The sequence below is a fragment of the Pempheris klunzingeri genome, chromosome 2, assembly GCF_042242105.1.
Source record: "Pempheris klunzingeri isolate RE-2024b chromosome 2, fPemKlu1.hap1, whole genome shotgun sequence".
Taxonomy (NCBI): Eukaryota; Metazoa; Chordata; class Actinopteri; order Acropomatiformes; family Pempheridae; genus Pempheris; species Pempheris klunzingeri.
The window spans coordinates 7,074,317-7,095,622 of NC_092013.1; the positions used below are offsets into that span (position 1 = coordinate 7,074,317).

The 21,306-nt window shown below is 41.0% G+C and overlaps 2 protein-coding genes across 2 annotated transcripts in view; both read right to left on the reverse strand.

The window, feature by feature from the left end:
* LOC139213376 (MICOS complex subunit mic25a-like) overlaps positions 1–12,509 on the reverse strand; it is a 59,700-nt gene extending 47,191 nt beyond the window's left edge. The window contains exons 1-4 of the mRNA XM_070844056.1: positions 12,264–12,509; positions 10,750–10,846; positions 10,156–10,210; positions 8,384–8,540 (exon numbers count right to left, since the gene is read on the reverse strand). Of these exons, the coding sequence (XP_070700157.1) occupies positions 8,384–8,540; positions 10,156–10,210; positions 10,750–10,846; positions 12,264–12,347 (393 nt within the window). The 5' untranslated portion in view covers positions 12,348–12,509. The remainder of the gene's footprint in view (positions 1–8,383; positions 8,541–10,155; positions 10,211–10,749; positions 10,847–12,263) is intronic.
* A 334-nt stretch (positions 12,510–12,843) lies between these two features.
* tpra1 (transmembrane protein, adipocyte asscociated 1) lies at positions 12,844–21,149 on the reverse strand. The gene is made up of 11 exons (XM_070847791.1): positions 21,002–21,149; positions 19,707–19,890; positions 19,479–19,611; positions 18,946–19,032; positions 17,844–17,916; positions 17,578–17,657; positions 17,371–17,481; positions 17,205–17,265; positions 16,902–17,004; positions 15,189–15,269; positions 12,844–15,089 (listed from the first exon to the last, which is right to left on the reverse strand). The coding sequence occupies exons 2-11, from the start codon at positions 19,877–19,879 to the stop codon at positions 14,819–14,821; spliced, it is 1,173 nt and encodes a 390-aa protein (XP_070703892.1). The 5' UTR covers positions 19,880–19,890; positions 21,002–21,149; the 3' UTR covers positions 12,844–14,818.
* Between the last annotated feature and the right edge of the window lie 157 nt (positions 21,150–21,306).

Genomic DNA, 21,306 nt, shown 5'->3' on the forward strand with positions numbered 1-21,306 from the left:
TGGTTTAGCCGTGTGTGAATGTGTGTGTCTGAATTGCATTTTGGTATTTTCCATTGTCAGTTTCTTTGAGTCAGAAATTCAGAATTTATATCTGAGTCTGAGCGTATATTTGCGCCCTCACAGTATGTCACACTTGCACACTCAAAAGCCATGGCTATGGTGAAGGCTAATGTTCACCCACTCAGTCTCCACTTCTCTGCCTCCACTGCAAGATCACAACTTTTTCTTTTCCATTGATCCATCTTTTTCCTCTCTCCCTCTCCTCTAGATTCTCCTCTGCTCTTCCACGCTGTCTTTGGCTAACAAGCAGTGCTGGCTACCTAGCCGGCTGGCTGTCTCAGTCAGACATCTGAATCCATTACTATACCACGCTCCAAGTCTCTTCTCTCCGCCTTTCAGCTCCTATTGCCTGTCGCTGTTTCTCGTTCTCTGAGCTCCCCGGCCTAATGCCTCCATGTGCTTGCTGCTCTAGCCTCTGAGTGTACACGGGTGAAAATGACTTCTCGGTGCTGCCTCATAGGTGGGTCAAGGGGAAAAGAGGATGCTGATGGACAAAGCAGAAACAAACATGCTCAATGTGTGTGCACATTTAAAATGCCAGACTGACTTAAAATCCTTAATCATGCAGATTTTTTAAACAGATATCCTGAGTGTGTGTGTATGCATCTGTACTCCGTTAATAGGAAAAAAATATTAATTGTGATGCTACTGTTTGATTTGTATTACTTTTTAATCTATTCATCAGCGATGTGGTATCATTTGCTGAGAAACAACACTGTCATGGTTCTTATTTTAGATATACATCGTCATCTTATGCAAAGGAAAGATAAAAACCCATCCAGAGATTATTTTGGGATTGGCTGAATACAGCTGAACCGGCATGTCCATCTGCTGTTAGAAGGCAAACACTCAAAGCGGCTGAAGTGATATGAATTGACAGATTGATGTAACCACAGGCTAGTTTCAGTGGGGGGGATAAGATGGTGGGCAGTAACGTTGCATTTGATTTAAAATCATGTCTGATGAAGTCTTTAAACATGCCACAGATTAGATAATATGTAGAAATACCAACACTATATGTGATAAAGATAAAGCAAACACTAAAAAATATAATATCTAAAGAAATCAGTAGAAGTAAAAGCAGATCTATATACAGAGAATTGTATTCTGCGATCATAGACAAATGACTTTAAGGCTTAGACAGCAGGGGGGCCTGCTGGTTAGCGGGAACATCTTGTAACTGTAAGGCTGCATATTCAGTACAAAACACATTCCCACCCTTGTCAAGTGTCATTTCCTGCTTCTTCTACATAACGACAGGGCAACACTGTTAACATGTGTGGCAGCATCCACTGTGGTCTGAGTGTTTGTCATCTCAGGTCTGACTTTAATGAATGTTGGGCTTTTCACCCTGGTTTTCATCATCTTTCTTTTGGACACTGTCAAATGCTTCGCTCTGAGTCATCCTTCACACACACACACTATGACACGTGCACATGCACGTGTGCACACACACACACACACACACACACATTCACACACTCACACACTAAGGACAGGGACAGAGGGGCTGAAAAGAGGAAGATAAAAAGATGAGAGACAGTGAAGGAGGAATAAATGCTGGGGGAACATATTGCCCGGGAGCACATGTTGCTGTGCAGAGCATGCATCCATCATTTTAATCCCAAAGCAAATGAAACATGCTTCAACAATGCCATCTAGTGACTAGTTACGGGGGTACATTTTGATTCCTCATCACACCGTCACAAACCTCTTTCATCCAAGCACTAGAGACACCAACTTAAAATATGCAGACACATAATATTGGCTGGTTAAATGTTAGCAGGGTGGTTCTGACTGCACAGCAAGGGAATCAAAACACCTCTACAAATGAAATGATACAACACTACCTCATATTCCTACTAAATGAGCACAGCCTTGACAGTGACATTCAGCAATATACATGATATGACAGACTACCTGATTTGCTGTTTAGCTGCCTACGCTACAATCTGGCTGGGTTTTTGAAGGAGAGAGGAGGTGTGAGAAAACATGGACATCAGGATTGACCAAATGGGCGCATCACCTCTTATCACACATTTCAGCTCAAACTGTATAACCGACAAAATTCTCACATCAAGATATCATTGTTTACAGATGAATAAAGCATGTTAATCTCCCTTTACAAAACTCTGCCACCGCCTGCAGTTACATGGCTTCATTCCAATCAAATCTTAGCAGAACTGATTTTGCTTTTTGCCTCATTTGTAGAGTTTGATCGTGGGAAAACATGGCAGACTGAACGGCTGTGTCAACTTAATCCCACTGTTAAAAACATGTAACTAATGATACGTTCATGGGAGTCAAGGAAATGTTCCTCCTGGGTTTGAACAGACTGGAGAATCAGAGGAACAAGGAGCACGGCGGTATGACGCATGGAGTGTTTCCATGGTTAATAAATTTCTGGATGCGGTAGAATAGAACAGAGGTGAGGGGAATTACAGTGGCTTGAACCGATTCAGAGACATTCAAAATCCAAAAGTGAAAGTAACAATGAGCCACAGACAGCACTGGACCCTCAGTGTGTCAGCGGTGTGACTGCCTGCTTGCATCTGCACAAATATGCAAATGGTCAACTGTCACTTTGGTAATTTGTCCTGCATTACTGTTTTTTTTAATCTGACGTGTTTAGTATTCGTAATATTTACTCCCCCCCCCCCCACATAAGAGGTTCTACTAAACTGGTCTGAATTACAGCTGTATCTTGTAATGTTGCCGTCCATCACTGGTTTTGCACTGGAGACAGAAGATTAAAAACTAGCTTTTAATACACAGGACTAAAAGCAAGTCAGCTGACAGGTTACAAACATTTACCCACAACCCCTGACAGGTAGTAAAGTCTATTCTTCATCACCCACCAAGGAAGCTTCTGAAATTCAATAGCTTAAAGCAGATGGCTGTTATTATCAGTGTATGTGTGGATGTGTGTGTGGATGTGTTTGTGTGTGTGTGTGTGTGTGAGTTGCTCAACACTGAATGCCTGTGCATACTAATAGCATTTATTTTTGGCACGAATGACATCTCTGAGGTGGAGAGAATAGTTGGGGGGAGAATACAAACACAGGAGGTGCTAATGGAAGAAAGGAGAGGGTGGGAGGTGTTGATGTAACCTGTCCTCTCTTCCTTGTCTTCACTCAAGGTGTAACTTACTATGTTGCACATGCATGCTGACACTCCACTATTGTTCTGAGTATGAATCTATTGTGAATTTGATAAGGGTCATGTGAAAAGTATATTCTGATTGGACATTATTATGGATATATATATATATTGAAGCATGTGGGATGTGCTGATATTATTCTGGTTTTAGGAGCGTTCTTTGGAGATGTGTACAGCACATTCAGAATAGGCATCTCAGTTGGGGAGTTTTCTGCACTTTGGCGATACACAGCTTTGTGGTCAGATCTGTGCACTGCAAACAAACCAACCAACCAAGAGTTTGCATGGCTTGGGTAGAAAAGTATATCCAAAAGAAAAGACCACATTTCTGGTTGGTGGGAGTAACACACCAAATTTTGAAAACATTTTGAAAGACTTTTTGTATATGTGCAAATAACGCAAAGTCGACCTTTTCAAGAAGGTGGTAAAACGAGTCAAAGGGGGAGGCTGTCTTTGCACACAGTCTGCCACCAGTGGGAAACTTTGAAAGAAATCTTGATGCAAAGATGCAAAATAGCAGAAGCGACTCCAGTCATTCCACTTCTCTATATTTTGACGTCACACATCAGCTTGTAGACAGGAAAATAAGAGGAATATTCTTTTTCATTAGCCATGTAAACAGTTTAGTAGTAGTGTTTTTTTTTCTCAGAGTAAGGGCACAAACTGGAATATTTTATTCATGTAAATGTCAGTGCTAAGGCCTAAATGTAGTCTTACAACAAGGTAGGAGAGTACGTCAGTAAAGTCAAGTTTTCTACACTTTTTTAAGAGCAATTTTGCCAGAGGAGTAAAATATGTGGAGAGGAAATAACAGTGGGCAAAAAAAAAAATCTTAAACCAGAAGTAGAAAATAAAATACTGTGGAGCACATCATTGACAATAGAGCCGATTGGTGCAAGTTAGTAATGAATGCGGACACTGTGGCAAACAGGAATGAGAGGAATGTAAAGAAAAGACTTGAGATGCCAGTTCACACTAGGCCAATCACTGTGGAATATAAAAACATCAGCTTTTTGCTGCTTTAAGACTTTCCCAGCAATAACTCTACTACTTACTTACACTTCTTACACTCAGTGGTCGACTTCAATGAGCTACAGGTAGGCATTCATACAATACAATACAAAAAAATGTGGGGTGCCCCGGTATTTCACCTGATAGGGCGTGTACCACGAAGACTGACTGCACAGTGGTTCAAATCCAGCCTGGGCTCTTTGCTGCAGGTCATCCTCTCTCTCTCCACTGCCTTTCCTACCTGTCTTACCGTCTTATCAAATAAAACAGTAAAATGCCAAAATACAATATGCAAGACACTCGAAGAATATAGATTCGATATACACTAAAGGAAAGAACTGTGGATGAACCTTCACACGCACACACACACACACACACACACACTCCTCTGATTGACATATAGTCTATTTAATGCACAGATACATACAGACGCATACACACACACACACACACACACACAAATAGTCCCAGCGGTGGTGGTTGGCACGGAGACAGGAGTAAATGGCTAATGTGAGTGTTTGTGACAGGCAGCCTGAGGCAGTGTGGGGAGCAGCTCAGTTCACTGACAGGTGTTGCCTCCCCACCTCCCTCGCTTTCCCCTCACCCCAACACTAACACTCAGCCTACCTGGTGGGGAGCCGGGAGTGCACGTGGGGAGATAGGCTGGGGGGGGTTGCTTTCTAAAAATGAGCCTTTGCATTGTGATAGTGTCACAATGCACATGCACAGTGTGAATGTATGTCTGTGTGTGTGTGTGTGTGTCTGTCTGTCTGCTCCTCTGGGAAATAAGGCAGCTCCCACACCACTCAAAATGGAGCGATTTAAGGTAGAATGGGAATAGAGAGGGGGGTGGAGAGACTTTTTCTTTAAGCCCCCAGCTGTATTGTCGCAGAGGGATGCAAGGTTGATGGAAAATGCAAAGAAGAGAGGGAAGCCCACCTGCTAAGCGGAGAGATTTTATAGTGAGGGAGCTCTTGAATTCGATTCCCAGGTACTTTCAATATCCTCCAAATCTAAAGCAATGCATCAAAAAATGTATGAACTAAGCATATCTTTCTTTTTAATCTTATGAGAATTAGGTTTCAGGTCTTTTGGGCGTTAAGTATGTGTCACATTTTAGACACTGGAGAAACAAAGCTGGGAGCAATGAATGTGTTAGACAGGTAAGCAGCAAAAAGTGAGAGTTAGAGGTGAGAAAAAGACAGGTGATAAAGAAAAAGGTGGGAAGGGAGAGACAACAGGGAAGTGAAATAAACTTGCAATCCAATCACAAGTGGACAGCTCTGAGCACAGGTGTCAGTGCACCTCTGAGGAATTGGGATCCCATAACTCCGACCACATTTAAAGGAGGTCTGGGCCGCAAATTGCTGCATTCTTTTAGAAGTGTGTAGAAGTGTCCTCACTATCACAACTAAAAGATGTTATGTAATAATAATAATATAATCTCTAGAATGTACGCCCTGCTGTGCATTTACAGATGTCTCTGGTGGAGCACCATGTCCGCCCGCTGAGCCCCGTTAATCAGCACAATGTCTCTGTTCCATGGATCTGACAGCCTGCATCTCCGTTCACCATATGCCTGCTCATCAAAACTTAATTCTGTACGCCCTCGGAGTAGTTAACGTTAAAGATCTGACTTGGATCGTGTTAAACAGAACATGGTGGTGTGATATTGTTGCACTATGCACAGACTGACTGACTTTTAAAGGGGAGCCGTTGTTTGAATAGAGGAGATATTGCTAATAAACAGGTTTTTTTCATGTTTAAATATTTCAAACATATTCACGGTCTTTTAAAAATGCTTGTACAAATGACATACGTGATCATTTGCATATAGAGTGGGGAAGTGAGATCTGATCACAAGAAGTCGCACCAGGTGTAAACAGACAGTACATACAGCTGTCCACTTGTGTTGGGATCATCCAAGACATTTGTTAATGCCAGATATGAATATGGCCAAAGTGATATGCTCTCTAGGCTCCTACTACTTACTCCTCCCTACTTATTTTCTATCAACACCTGCAAGCAGCAGGTTTCTTTTTTTCTTTTTACGTATTTTTAAACCTGGGCCCTTGTTTTTCCAAGACTGGTAGGTGTGAAAGGTTTTGGCCTCAGCCATGACCATGCTGCAAATGGGCTACAATGGCTGTAATATAATCCTTTGGGGCGACTGAAATCACCCAGTCCTAAACTTTTTGTACCAGTCATTTTCAAAACTAAAATGTGTAAAAATACCACCCAGGTTTAAAATAGTGAAGTTTTCCTTTAAACGTACAGATAAAATTCTGCTTTGCACCTGTCACCAGCTAGACTCAAAGCTTCCTTTCACACACAGACACACACTCACATATGAGAAACCTTTAATCCCTGTGTTGACAAAAAGGAGCTAAAACCTGTCAAACACACCCATCACCAATGACAGAGTTGGGTCAATACTTATTTTCTGCTCCGTACAACCACAGACAGAATAAACCTTTGAGGTGTCTCCCACTTCTACACACACAAACACACATCTGCACACACACTGACGGGCCGTATTGACTTGTCAGAAAAAGTAGAAAACAACGCTGTACGGTAAGAGTGTTCAGTTTCACATTGCAATGCGGGATCATTAAATGTTTGGAGCCCGTATCAGTGGAAGCTAAGCCAGCGGCTTCATTCAGTATTCATTACAGCTGGCTGGCACGCCGAAAAGACACTGTAGGACAAATCAATTGGAGAGGAGAGGAAAGAGAAAGAAGAAAGAGAGAGAGAGAGAGCTGTAGGAAATCCAGTGTTTAATTTTAACAAGGCGAAGCAAGTGAAAAAACACCAGTGAGGGACGGAATGACTAATTAATGATCGGCAATAGATTACTGCACATCAATATACGTGTAAGTAACCTCAGACACAGTCCCTCCAGGGTTAACACACACACACACACACACAATGTGAATCTCTCTGGCAGGCACCTCTCTTTCACTCCCACATTGCTCTGTTGGTTGACTCAATAAGAATCTGAATTCTGGATTTGACAGGAGTGTCTGTTAAGCACATTTTAAGTAGTCGCATGTAGACAGCAATAAATGTAACTGTTATATATAAACGTATAGGAGAAAAGAATACTAAGAGGAAGAACACTGAGTTTCTATTTAATAATACTTTTGTTGTTAATATAATCTGCTGAAATAGATTCTATTCTACAGCTGAGCTCTTACTATACTATAAGGTATATCATTTCAAGCTTAGAGTGTGATCAAAGAGAAAACAGACTAAGGAAACACTTTGTCATATTAGTGATAGAAAATATTCCAATCGTTGAGAAACAGAACGTGAGTCATCTCAACTTCAGTGTTAACAATTAACAGCCACCAGAGTATCATATTTAGAATATCCTAACCACTTTCACTTAAAATGTGTTTGGTTTGCTCTCTGCAATAGAGAAACCAGGCTTGTAGATGTACTAATAATTCAACAATTCCTCTGTAGCTCAGTCCAGAGGTGCTTTTCAAAGTCTAAACAGTCGAGGGCAAGGCTGACCTATACAAACGGTTTCTAAAGGAAAAGAAATGTACTGCTCCTGCTAAGTAATACAAAAATGTATTTGGTAAAATGTATAATCAAGTCATATTTTGATTTTAGAACTTTGCCTCTTAGCCCTAACAGATCAAATGTGATATTTCTATACATATATATTTAAAAATGTGTTCAAAATGTGTGTGATATAACTTTAAAATATTTTAGATATTTTTAGATGTTAACCAGCCCGAAGCCACCAAGTTACTGACAAAATTTCATAAGAAAGGAGAGAGATGATGTGTCAGACAAGCTGCTGTCAATCTACTAAATAGTTTTTTTTTTTTTCAAATATCTCTGTGTGAGATAACCCAAATCTATCTAAAAAAGTGTATGTGAAGTTTTACTGTCAAAACAAGTGCGAACTGGGCCCCCAGCACGAATATTTAAGTCAAATTCCAAAACATGGTAGAATGAATAAATGCTTAAGTCCTTGTTTAAGGTACATGTTTCCATGGCCACAGCCTCTGTGTAACACTAACGGTCTGCTGTTTTGACAAAGTATAAATTATAACATCACACTGACATACCTCGTTAAGCCCACTAGCGCTAGCCCACAGCCCTGACTCCTGGTGTCGACCCACAAAGCATCACTCACCAGCATCTTGGCCTTTTCTTGCTCTTCATGGGTCTTTCCTCTCTCGATGATGAGGGCAGGGAGCAGCTCACCCAGGCCTGTGGCTGCTGCTGTCTCTCTCTCCTTCTCAGCCAGTCTGGCCAACTGCTCCTGCACCAGGGCCTGTTGATGCTCATAGCTAAAGCAGGGGGGGATAAGAACTGTTTTAACTTTTAATCCATTTATCCAGAGATATCCTGTTAAAGTTACTGTTTAGACAGAGATACTGGTCTCTGTTTATCAACACCACCATCAATATTTTGGGGACGAAGCCTAAGACAATAAAACCTTTGGCTGAAAATGAATTCATAAATAGAAATTCATAAATTGAAGTGTGGAACGTACTTAAATTATTACATCAAAATAAAATCAATTTGGTGTACTATAAAGCAGGTCTCTACAGTGTGAGTATTTCACTCATTAGCCTCTAAAAATAGATGTAATGTAAAAAATGTACGAGCACAGTGGGCGAGTTTTAGGGTGATATAATTAACTTCAGCCTGATTCGCAGCTGCTAACTAACTTAATAACTATCAACTATCATTCTGCAACCTAAGATTATCTAATTAGCGTAACTACCCCTGATAGCATGAACTTTTCTGTGTATGCACAGAAAAGCACTCTCACACAACAGACAGACTCACTACACACACACACACACACACACACACACACACAGTCAGGCTGTGGGTTTGCTAACCAAATGTGGAGGAAGTATTCATGTCCATTATTTATGCAAAAGTAATGATACCCATCTTACTCCACTAACACTAAAAGTTCTGCAGTCAAGAACAAAGAACTGTGAACTGTAAGGTAAGTAAAGCCGTCAGAAAAATGTAGCGGATTAAAACCTTCAACATTTCCCTCTGAGGTTTTATCTATAAACCATAACGCCCGATCCTATGTGTAATAAACTGCTCATAAACGGTGTGTTACTTGAACATTGTTCACTGTAAATCACTCTCATTCATTTAGGAACACATGTACAGTTTGGGAAAGAAGCTGGCACAGAGCCCTGTAAAGTCAGACTAAAAATACACCAGGACATAAACAAGCAATCCAATCCAACAACACCATGAAATCTGACCTGAGCATTAACCACAGACATCACAGCCACAAAGTCTCAACAGAATTTGACAATTTTCAGCTTCACTAAAATGGTTTTTATTAGAGAAATATTGTATTGGTTTTACCTGAAATACTTGAGTAAATACTTAAATAAAATACTGAAATACTTCAACTAATGCAGTGTGCCTAAGAATTCAAACTGTCTGTAGTCTTCTAACTTTAAAGAGGTTTGGCACTAGTAACACTGATCAGTTGTAATAATACACTGTATATTAAGTGTGTAGGGCTTGTTGGACTTGCCAACATGTAAATCTATAGTGGCTCTAGATGGTTTATGAGCATACTAGCAGAATAGCAACACGCCTGTTAAACAGACAGTAAATCAGCTCAGGCAGTGTTGACAGGTCACCCAGCATGTGTATGTTCTCCATAAACATTGCACATTAGCATCAAGTGTCTGCTATTTTATACATCTGTCATCTCCACTGGCTATTAGCTGCGTGTGTCCAACAGAGACTGTGTATAGTGTCAACACGGATGGTAGCCATCCTGAAACTGCATTCCAAGTTAACCAATACTTTGCCATATGATAATAAAACCACATGTAAAGTTATAGCAGGTCCTTCACAAGATATGGCTGATGAACACGAAAAAAAGGCAGTGACCTTGACATTATAAGCACCTACTTTTTGCGTATTTCATCCCGTATTTCGGAAGAGGAGGGTCCTGTTGGTTTTGGACCTGAAAATCAAATCAGAAGACCATCATACATATCAATACTATGAGTAAGTTCAATATGGATCCGTTTGCAGAGCAGCAAGAACAACAAATGGTTACCCATATATGAAACGTTTTGCTAGTCATGTTCCCTGTGGGCATGACATCTGTATTACCAAATTATTTATTCTAAACTGCTTTTAAACCACTGTCTCTTATGCTAATTATAAATTATAAATAATTGCCAATTATCAAGTAACAGCTAAATGCAACATTAAACACATAACATATATTAACAAACCTATACTGTATATTATCACACAGCATGTATTTGGGAAACAACAATGTAAGTGTTGTAATAAAGGTGACCCATGAATGACACAGATTGTGTTTGCTATATTCTGTCCTTTCTAGAATGAACAATCTGAAAAAGTCACACAGCAGCACATTTGACCTTTTGTCCTAAAGCTGTTCTCATCCGTTACGAGGACATGTTTACTGACGCAGCGTTCCTTCCAATGGGATCTCTGTGAGAAAGGAGAGGCCTCTGACTGGGGACTTACTTGGAGGTGGTTTGTGGCCGTCTGGTGGAGGCGGTGTGGGCTTGGTGCTGTCGGACTCCTGAGCTTCCCTCATCCGCCGGAGCACATGCTCTGAGAGCTGGACGGGAATGTGAGAATTAACTAGTGTGCACATAAAGACACACATACAGAAGGTTAAAGAGAACATCACCTAGTACACTTAAGTGCTTACATGCCTACCAGTGCCAGATGTGCTTCTGTACAGCTGTGTGTAGCTAATAAGCAAAATAAAAATCAAATTTATGACAGCAACTGTTTTGTAGCAAGCAAAGCCGAAATGTATATGCTGATCTGAAATGAGAGCTTGTCTAAAAAGGCCCCACCTCTTGGGAATTGTAGTTTTTGAGTACTAAATGTGGTACAGTAGCATAAAAGTTGGAGCCATATTTACAATAAATTACAGGAGGTAGAACATAGTCAGCACAGGAGAAAACAGGAAGCATCTTTTAGTGGCACCATACAATTTCAAAAATAGTAAACGGGGCTCTGAGAGGGATCAGGCATGAGCCATTACAAAGCACAGATCACACCATGACTGTATAAACAAGAGATCTTAAGAAGCCAACACAGAACAGAGAGCTGTGAAATGAACACAGTGGGGAAGTGAGTGGAAACCTTGTTTCATCAGTTTTATATTTTTATGCTTCCAGCACCTCGGCAAAGATTTAGCCAGGTGAAGCGGTGGTCATCCGGCTTTAGAGGAAGATGCTGATCTGAAATGTCTTTGGAATACACAAAAAGGGGGGTTGTGCACATCTGGGGTTGAAATCACACCAGTAATAACACACTATTAATGACTATGGAGGTAAGAATTGAGCTTTAGGTAGTAGGATCTGATGACTTAGGAACTGAATAAAGAAAAACAAAAAAAAGAAGGGAGAAATGGCAGGTTGCACGTTTATGGCTTAGACTCAATCCTAGCAGAGACTCATACAGATGATTTATGATCTTTGATCAATGCCTGTATTTAGGAGTTACTGTAACTATATGCGTGCACACACACACACACACACACATTAATAATTTACTTTCCTACTGTGTAATCTGCAGGATCACAAGTGGGACACACTTGCAAATTATGCGTTTATGTGACAATCAATAAATATAATGTTGACTTACGTTACAGTGACGTAGCTAACGTTAAAGTTAGCTAACCCCATTGAATACTGTTGATATAACGCACCTAGCTAACATTTACGTTAACGCTGTGGACATGGAAATTCAACGTTCACGTTAGATGTCCGCTTTATTCTTGGCTTTTTACTACTAGATAAACGTCGTAAATTATCCAGTTGTGGAAAGAAAACGAGAGGGAAAGGTTACCGGAGAGTTACCGGAGGGGGAGAGAGGGTCATTTGAGGACACCGGACTCTGAGCGCCACTGACCGGTTCGGTACCATATTAAAAACCCACAAGCTAACGTTTATTAGCTTTAGTCGTTAAGCCTGAGGATACCAATCACATTTTAACAATAAATGGACATTTGTTGTATCTACCGTCACTCCTTCAATTACTGTGACCTTCTCGTCTTCGTCCAGTCCGAATGACACCCTCCTCGTCGTGCTGCCATTGCCTCCCATTTCGACCGGCTGTCCGCTGCCACCTGATTAAAAACAACAATAATACGCGGCCTGTCCGGTGTTGGGACGGGGGGACATGGATGAGAGTCGCCGCCACAGCCACCGGTGGCTAAAACACTTTAATAAAAGGTCATGGTGGCGCCGCAGTGTCCTCTCAGCTCATTCGTTGGATGAAATAATTCAGACCCAATGGCTTGTGGTCGTGTAATCGGAAAAATCGAGGGTCGATGGGAAGTGTAGTTAAACTGTAGTCTGTCTGTGGAGTCTTAATTAGTGGAGCTCCAGAAGCTAAGGAAGTGCTGGATACAGGACAGACAGTCGTGCCTTCGACATTAAAGGAAATGTGCATGAAATTTGTAGCAGATGCCCTTTTCCCTGGGTGTAGTTACCACAAGTAGCCACAGGGTGGCGTCCTATCCTGATATAAATGTACTAAAAATGCACCCAAACCAGCCTGGATGTGGTGTCCTGTCCCATCCCCAAAACAAGCAAAATAAGTAGTCCATGGTTTATTCTGTAGGTCATGGAATTCTCAATACACTGCATTAATATGGGCTGAATAATATACAATCAATGCACTTAAATAAAAAGGCAATTTACAGATCATTTGCAAAAATGATTTCAACATCAAACATCTTGTGTATCAAGAGAGCGGACTTGAGCTCAGGTCACGAAGCAGCTTATCTTATTTCCCAATCACTGTTTTAACTCCAAGTAATACAGCAGTTATCACCAGCACTCACATTTGAATACAAAATATTTCCAGAGGCGGGCAATTAATGTACTTTCTTGGAAATAGACGACTTCTTGATACTGCGTTGCTGCTTTAAAATTGTATTTTCTGCATACAGGTCCACCATTATCTATGAATACTGCCAGCTTAAACACAGTAATCCATTTGTGCCAAACATATAGGATTTTCAGGGGAAACCTCACTCACACACACACACACACACGCACGCACACACATCTTGTTTATTTGATAGGCAGGGGCAAATGCAATAAGAGGTGGTTTAAAAAGCCTGAAGTGTGGTATTGTGGTAATACCAAGAGTTATGACAAGAACTGATTTCATGAGTTGAAACAAGAAGCAAACAAGTCAAACCCTAAAAGTGACCAGACTGGAAAATCTGCTCTGCAACAGTGCGGCAGTTTTCCTCCATGACAACACTTTAACATTACTCATCTGTGACACAGTTACCTGAGCCTCTCTCGCTCAAGGTGACTTTAGAGGTAATAGCAATATAATGAAACTGCATAAATATCATCATTTTATGCCATAAAATTGGTCAACATTGTTTATGGACTAATTTCAACATTTGAAAGAGCATTTCTGGAAACTCCACACGTGGGGAAAGAAAAATAAAACTAATTCATAACAGCAACCCTTTTGTAGCAAAGCTGAAATGGATATGCCGATCTGAAATGAGGGCAAGTCCAATATGGAATACACAAAAAGGGTTTGTGCACATTTTCATGTTGAAATCACGCAATAACACATCCTTAATGACTATGACATTAACAACTGTGCTTTAAGTTGCAGGAATGATTCATCTAATGTAAGAACTTAAAACAGAAGCGCTGAGTTAAGAAAAGAAGGGAGAAATGGCAGGTTGCAAGCTTATAGCTGAGACACAATCCTAGCAGAGAGCCATACAGATGATCGGTTATCTTTGACACGATTGCAATGCCTGTATTTAGGATTTACTGATTTCCTTGTCGTGCTGCAGTGACACACACCACGCTAATACCTGTCACTTGTTCACAGGGAGGACAGCACCCATTTCAGAAGACAAAGTAAGTACATCTATCCAGAACGAATTAGCGCTAGTCCCTATGTAGAGAGGCACAGTGATTCAGCCAGAAAAAAAAATAAGAGATTAGCCAGTTGAGCCACAATTCTAATACAAAGCAGCAGATAACAGCGTCAGTCGAGATACTGTTGCTCAAAGCTTTTAGTGGCAATGTACAGATGTTGAGCTGTCATCAAAACAATGTTAGATTTTAAAGACTTGGGTACCTAAACCGGGGTTAAAATGTCATCACTGAGGATTGAGCAGTTGATGCATGATGCTGGAATGACGGAAAATGTGCCGAGACGAGTCAGTAAGCTCCCGCAATTAAGCGCCAGTGGAACAGAACCAATATGGAGTCTGTCTGAGCCACAAAGAGGGACAGCACTCGTAGTGGGGAGCTACAGCAGCGGTGTTACAAAAAGCAGTTGTGAGATTCACAGTTCCTCCAGATAGTTGGCTAACAAAGGTCTCTCCTTAAGTGTCCACTTGCTAACTTATTCTAGCGTCAAAGCAAGACCAAGATTACCTTGTCTTGGCGTCCAACTTTACCTTTGTTCTGCATTTTCTTTTGGCCAACTCTTCTGAGCTCCTTCCTGCCTAACACACTAAACACACACAGCATTTTAAGTCCAGCCGTTGAACCATCTCTCTTCATCAGTTCTCCTCCTCACTGGTTCACGCATTAATAGGTCTCCAGCGGTCAGCTTCAACGCTGTTTATGCTGCTGGAGCCGTACGGTCCCGACGCGACATCATCCAGGTATGCTCCAACCATGCGAGAGCTGCCGGGACCAGAGCCATCGATCTGGGTGGAGGAGTAGTACAGACCCTGGTCGGTGAGCTCCTTACGGCCAAGGGTTGTAGCGACAGTTGGGGGAAGGTGGACGTCACTTTCATCTGGCTCATCCACCTGTGACTTGTAGGAGAACAAGATCTTGGGCTCCGAGCTGTGGAAAAGTAGTGAAATAAAGGAAGAGACGGCGTCAACTGCGTGAAGTAAAACTATAAAGTATTGCGTGTATTTTCTATGACTTGCTTGTACAAACCCAAAGAAGCCCTTGAGGAATGTGACATAAATGAGCGGAGCAAAGGTGGAGAAGTACAGGAAGGTGGTGACATCCACACAGCTGGTTCAGAAAAGACACCAAAAAGACAGATTTCAGTTTGCAGACAGTCACATTACACATTACAGGACATGAGGATTCAGCAGGATTAAATGTAAGGCTTTTTAAGACCACTTTTTAAATTTAATTTAAGGCCAATTTTGTGAAAAATATAAACATCAAACGTGAAAATATAGGCGGACTCTTCTGGGTTACACATACACTACTCACAAAAAGTTAGGGATATTTGACTTTCAGGTGAAATATATGGAAAATGTAAAAAGGTGAATGCTGCAGGGATATTATATTATGGAAGTAGGGCATTTAAGTAGAAGCATGCAATGGTAATTTTATTCATCTTAAACAATTTATTGAAAGAAAATCTAACAACAGTGGTGGGTATACCACAACAAAACATTTTCAGTGTCTCAATAAATTGGGATGTGGCCAAAGGACGTCCACTCCTCTCCTTTCTGTGACTCTTCCAGTCTCTGTATCACTGTTACAACCTCCTGATGACACTCTGTGACATCATTCAAAAGTTTAGAGAAGGTCACATTAAGTTCACCTGGAAAGGTTCGAATGCATTTTAGGTTCATCCTGAAATTTCACCTGAAAGCCGAATATCCCTAACTTTTTGTGAGCAGTGTATGTTGCCGGTTCAAAATGATGAATACAGCAAAATGGCAAAAGCTGGTGGCAAGGAACATTTGTCCAAATATGTCTAAGTGTGAAAAAAAATGTCCTCAGTGATATTAATCACTACAACTGCCTTACAGCCAGAGTCTGAAATGAGGCAATTTTAAAAAGGAAGAATGTCAATTTCTCTGCTCTAAGTCATTTAAATAAAGCTCTGTGTTATTATAATGGTTCTGTTTTATAGTTTCTACATGTTTAAAAATGAAACCTTGAGTTTCAGGTAAATGCTGTCCTTTGCCTACACACAGTATGATGTCACAATTAATCCAGTGTGTTTTTAACTGATGATCGGCACTATTTTGCCCCAGTTACGGCGTATGCCTCCGTGCCATCCAGACAGACGTTACGGTGGTCACCTGGGGATAAAGTTTGCCAACACCAATCGCAAAAATCTAAAAAAAAAAAAAGCTGGTAGCTGGTTATAACAGAAGTATCTGAAGTCAGTTCTAAACTGATTTAGTCAAAGATTTTATGTTTAGCGCTTGGAGTGGATTTAAACATTCAATAAACACAACAATAACATACGTGAATGTAAGATATTCTAAGACCTTTTAAGGACCCGTGGTCACACTGTTCAGTAGGAAGTAAGCTTCAGTAGATACAGAGAGCACAATCAACAGGTTTCTGCCAAAGGGACAGTTCAATCCAAGATGAAAACATCTGTTATGTTCTCATCCTCTTACCTAAACTCCACTGAGCTTCACAGGCCCCACCAAAACAGTGAGTCATCCCCCTAGCTGCACCTCAGCCAACAAATTCAACTACAAGAAAGTTTGAAAAACAGCCACCCAGCTCAATATCCAGGACATTTTTCTAAAAAGCTTGTACCCCATAAACCCGATGCTTTACAGCCATAGTCTCTCTGACGCCAAAAATCAATTCAAAGTATCTTTTTCTTCCCAAAATACCCATACAGGTCTATTTATTCTATAGCATACTCAAAAGGATCATACTGACCAGAGTCCCTCTATGACTCCAGCACATAGCAGAGCACTGCCGAGGCCCTGGACGAGGTTCAGTAAAGACAGGATAGCAGCGTACACATAGAAACTCCTCTTAGCTGGACAAAGGAGGCAAAACAGAAAGATTAATGTATGAAAGAGGACAAATTCTTTCAATTATGTGACACGATGCGGTGGTAAATAACACATTACTGAGCTTGCAGCACATCCTCGTGCATATAATTTTCCACTCATAATGATTAAATGATTATATGGTGGTAATGTGTAACCTCTCAGATCTAATTTCTGATCAACTTACATGGAAGAGATATCCTCTCCCTCACTGGAGTTTTGGGCAAGATCACAATCAAAGAGTACACCTAGAAAACAGGATTACACCATCAATGAAACATCAGAAATCGGGTCTCTGTCAAGCATGAGCTGTATTTTATTCCCCATGCTGCCGCTGCTGCGTAGTTACTGACCAGGAAGAAGAAGCAGGAGCTGGCCAACCAGAAGTGTCGCCCACCGTGACCGTAGATGTTGAAGTCCTCCGCAGACAGGTGACTGTCTGGATAAAGGATCTCTAGTGTGCCCTAAAAAATGTCTCATTTGTTATAACTGTATGCAAAATGACGACATAGCAAAAGTTCCTGCTGTGTGAAGTTTTTAACAGGATATAACTTCATTACCTGTGTGATGGAATAGGCCAGAGCCAGCACAGCAGTGATAGCCAGCACACGCTTTATGCTGGACTTACTCTCCAGGTGGCCTGATGAATGAATACAGAAAGCGGCTTAATAGGAACAAAAACTCTACAGACACTCGGGTCCAATCATAATTAGATACAGGGCTGGGAAAGTTAACTGCAAACAGAGTGTGAAAAGAAACAAAAACACCACAATGGTTCACATGTACATACAGTAAAAGAGAACTGAAACCAGTGGGGCAAACTAACCAAAAGCCAGTCCCAAGATGATAACACTGAGCTCAATAGCCAGCAAGAAGAAACGGGTGATTTCCCACAGCACCTGAAGAGACGACAAACATCATGAGTATCCACTGTGGCAGATCGGCGGGGACTTCACAGGTCACGAAACGCTCAAAAACGTTATATAATAATTTTTCTTCAGCAGTGCAGCCATGACAGAGTGCTATGGGAAAAGTAAGTGCATCCCTGAACTCCATAGGGATCAGTCTGGTATGTGAGGAATGTCAGCCATGCTTTTCCTTTTAGACACGAAAGCCCAGCAAAATAACACTGAAGCTCGACTCGACCCCTCTGGGTATTTAATAAAAAGGGACACCTGTGATGTGGAACTGCAGCATGGGCAAAGTGCTCGAGCTGAAGAACCGCGATATGTCATGTACTATCTGTAAATAAACCATCTAAACAACATAAAGCAGCTATTTCATTCCGTTAAACTCCAAGACACCCAAATACCCAGGACCGTTTCGAAAGGAGCACATCGATTTAAAGCTATTCCCCCCAGGGTGCATGCTCCACCACACAACAAAGGCTGGTTCTACTCCATAAAGGACACGGTAGTTTACAGAAGTCATGTACATCTTGTGATGAGTGAAGATCAGAATAGGTTTTCAGTGAATTTTCTTTCTAAATACACAAGGTCCCTCTGAGCATTAAAAAAATAAAATAAAATGCCGAGTAGCTACAAAATGTTTGTGACACAAGTGGTGTTTTAATTGATTAATTAAATAATAATAATAATTTAAGTGATTTTTACCCAGGTTTTTGTTAATTGTGTATGTAAATGTGTATTCGCTAATTTGGAGAAAAATGTTGAAGAGAAAAAATCTTCAGCCTTAAACATTTACTATATGTCCCACTTTTATATAATGTGGGGTTTTTTGAACATATAAATATCAGTTTTACTCACATATGGGCTTGTCTAAAGTCTGGTCTTAGAGTCTGTTAAGACATTAGCATGACAGAGAACATGGGGCTACCTCCTGTTTGTTATATTTGAATTACAGAATGAGCCCATCACCTATTCTGTGGGTCCCCAAAAATGTGATTCATGCTTCATGAGCTCCCTTACTTTGTCTATGATGGTGGCAGCACTGGACGCACTGACAGTCATGGACACTACGGCCCGGGTGATTCCGACCGCCGCTACAACAAACACCTGAGAAGGACAGGACATGTTGGACCATATAAATACAACAAAAACATGTCCTTCCTAGCAACAATGTACGGCATGGCACTTAAAAGTGACAAACGAGGCCGTTTGTCTTAGTTGTTAGACGAAAGTGAAAGTAAAAAGTAGGTGCATTCCTTAAGTCTTTTTGGGGATTTTTTTTATTCTAATATTTGTAATTTACTTATTATACTTACCTGCCTAGGAACTATGGGTGGAAAATAGTAGTTTGCTAAAACCTGGTACATTACAGCTCTCCTTGTTTCAAGTTTAATGTTCTTTGCACGTTAAGCCTCTTCAAATAAAGACATTCAAGTTCAAAAGTTTTGAGACTAGTTAAAATGAACACAAGATTAATCTTAAATTTTGGGCTTTAACACTTGTATCACAACAATCGAGCATTCTTTGAATACTGTATATCGTTTGTGTCCTACCAGTAAGTAGAAGGTGACGAAGATGGGGCTGGAGGTGAGTCGAATCTTTGCCCTGGCTGAGGGCACCTTCCACATCAGGAATACAAAGAAGGCCACATTAGGCACTAGCAGTAAAATGTCCCAAAAACGCACCCTAAAACAGAGAGATGAATGTGACTGTGTTCATGCAGAACTTTCTGAAAAGTGTATTTTTTTTTTTTTACTCTCTACAGTGTGCTGCCCAAATACCTGGACTCTCCTATGTCCTCGTACAGAACTTGTAGACATCTGTGAGGCTTGGTGATGTTGGCTTCAGTATCAGGTAGCCAGGTTGGGAATGCTGATGTGTTCTCCAGCGGTGTAGGTGAAATACTGCCATTGTTTTGAGCAAACCTAACCACAGCAGTCACTGTGGCTAGCATGGTGTCGGACCCTGAGGAAAAAAATTAATCTGATTATGGCAGACATAAACTGTGACCGATAACTCACATCAGCTGAGGCCGACGTCTTTCTGGGGGAGGTTCAGGCTGTGAAGGGAAGGTCCTTTGGTTACATACAAAGGTGCTTTACCCTGGTGGAGGGCACATTATAGCTACAGCCACCTCGTATGAGCAAAATACAACACTTGAGAAGCTAAACTATCTGCACAGGTTTAATACTTTAAGTGTTGACTGTTGTACCAAGCTGGTCCCTGGAACAGCTTTCTCCACTTTAAAAGCAGCTGAAAACACATTTCTTCAAACTGCTGCTGTCTAACGCTCATGGGATATGGTGTTTTTAGATCTGTTCATTCTTATGGCTCATTTTTTTTTTATTGTTTTTATGATCTTATTTATGATTTTATTATAGTTCTCGCTTTATTTTCTTTTACTGCTGTAAAGCACTTTGTGACTCTCCACTGTTCTGTGAAAAGTGCTACACTAAATACACTTCACTTACTTTAAAATGAACGTCATGCAACCGGACTGGCTACTAGATTAGACGTGTGTGATGTTAATTTAAAGTCTCACACGGTCAAACTAACCCAAACCAGTCAGCACCGACTCGTTTAAGACAACTCAACAGTTGGAAAACTGTCAACATAACTAACTTGGTTAGAGTAACCGAGGTAAATGGACAAAGAAGCCAGTCTCAACGCAAAGCAGCTCTTGCTGGAGGTGGTTGAAGATGATAACGGGCAGCTAAGGTGGTCATAACGTAGACTTTAATTGGATTTCTTCACATGGTTTATCATAACACCTTCAGTTTGCGTCCAGAGGGCTTCAGGCGCTAGCTAAAGCTGCTACTTAAAGCTTGCTAGCTGCGGTCGGAAGATGAGTTGTTGGTGACGTTAAATTAAAACTAAATCCTCAAAGCTTCAGTCAAACACGCCAACAGTGCTGGCGATAAATACGGCTCGCTGATTAACATTAACTACCGCTGCTTATGAGCCGACTCGCTCCGTTTTAGCATCAAAACAAACGTGATACTGGTGCAAGTGCAATGACGCCGACCGACGTAACGACAGATTCAACTGGTAAAAAAATAAATAAATAACATCTCACCGATTCAGTAGACTCCGGTTCAAGGGGACAACTGCTGTAAAAATGTTTTAGAAGTAATGTGACTTCAGCACATGCTTTACACGCTGTGACCGATCAATAAATTGATCGCTGGCACGGGACATGGCTGAAGTCGATAGTTCCGTTAACAAATTTCCCCTGCGTGGTCAGCTGACACTCTCACCAAACAAGCTGCGCAAATCTCGCGAGATGAGGGCGTTTGTGACGTATGTGTGTTTTTCCGTGAACGAGATTATTTCGGTCAGATAAGAATTTTTTTTTTTTTCTGTTAAAATACTGACTGGGTC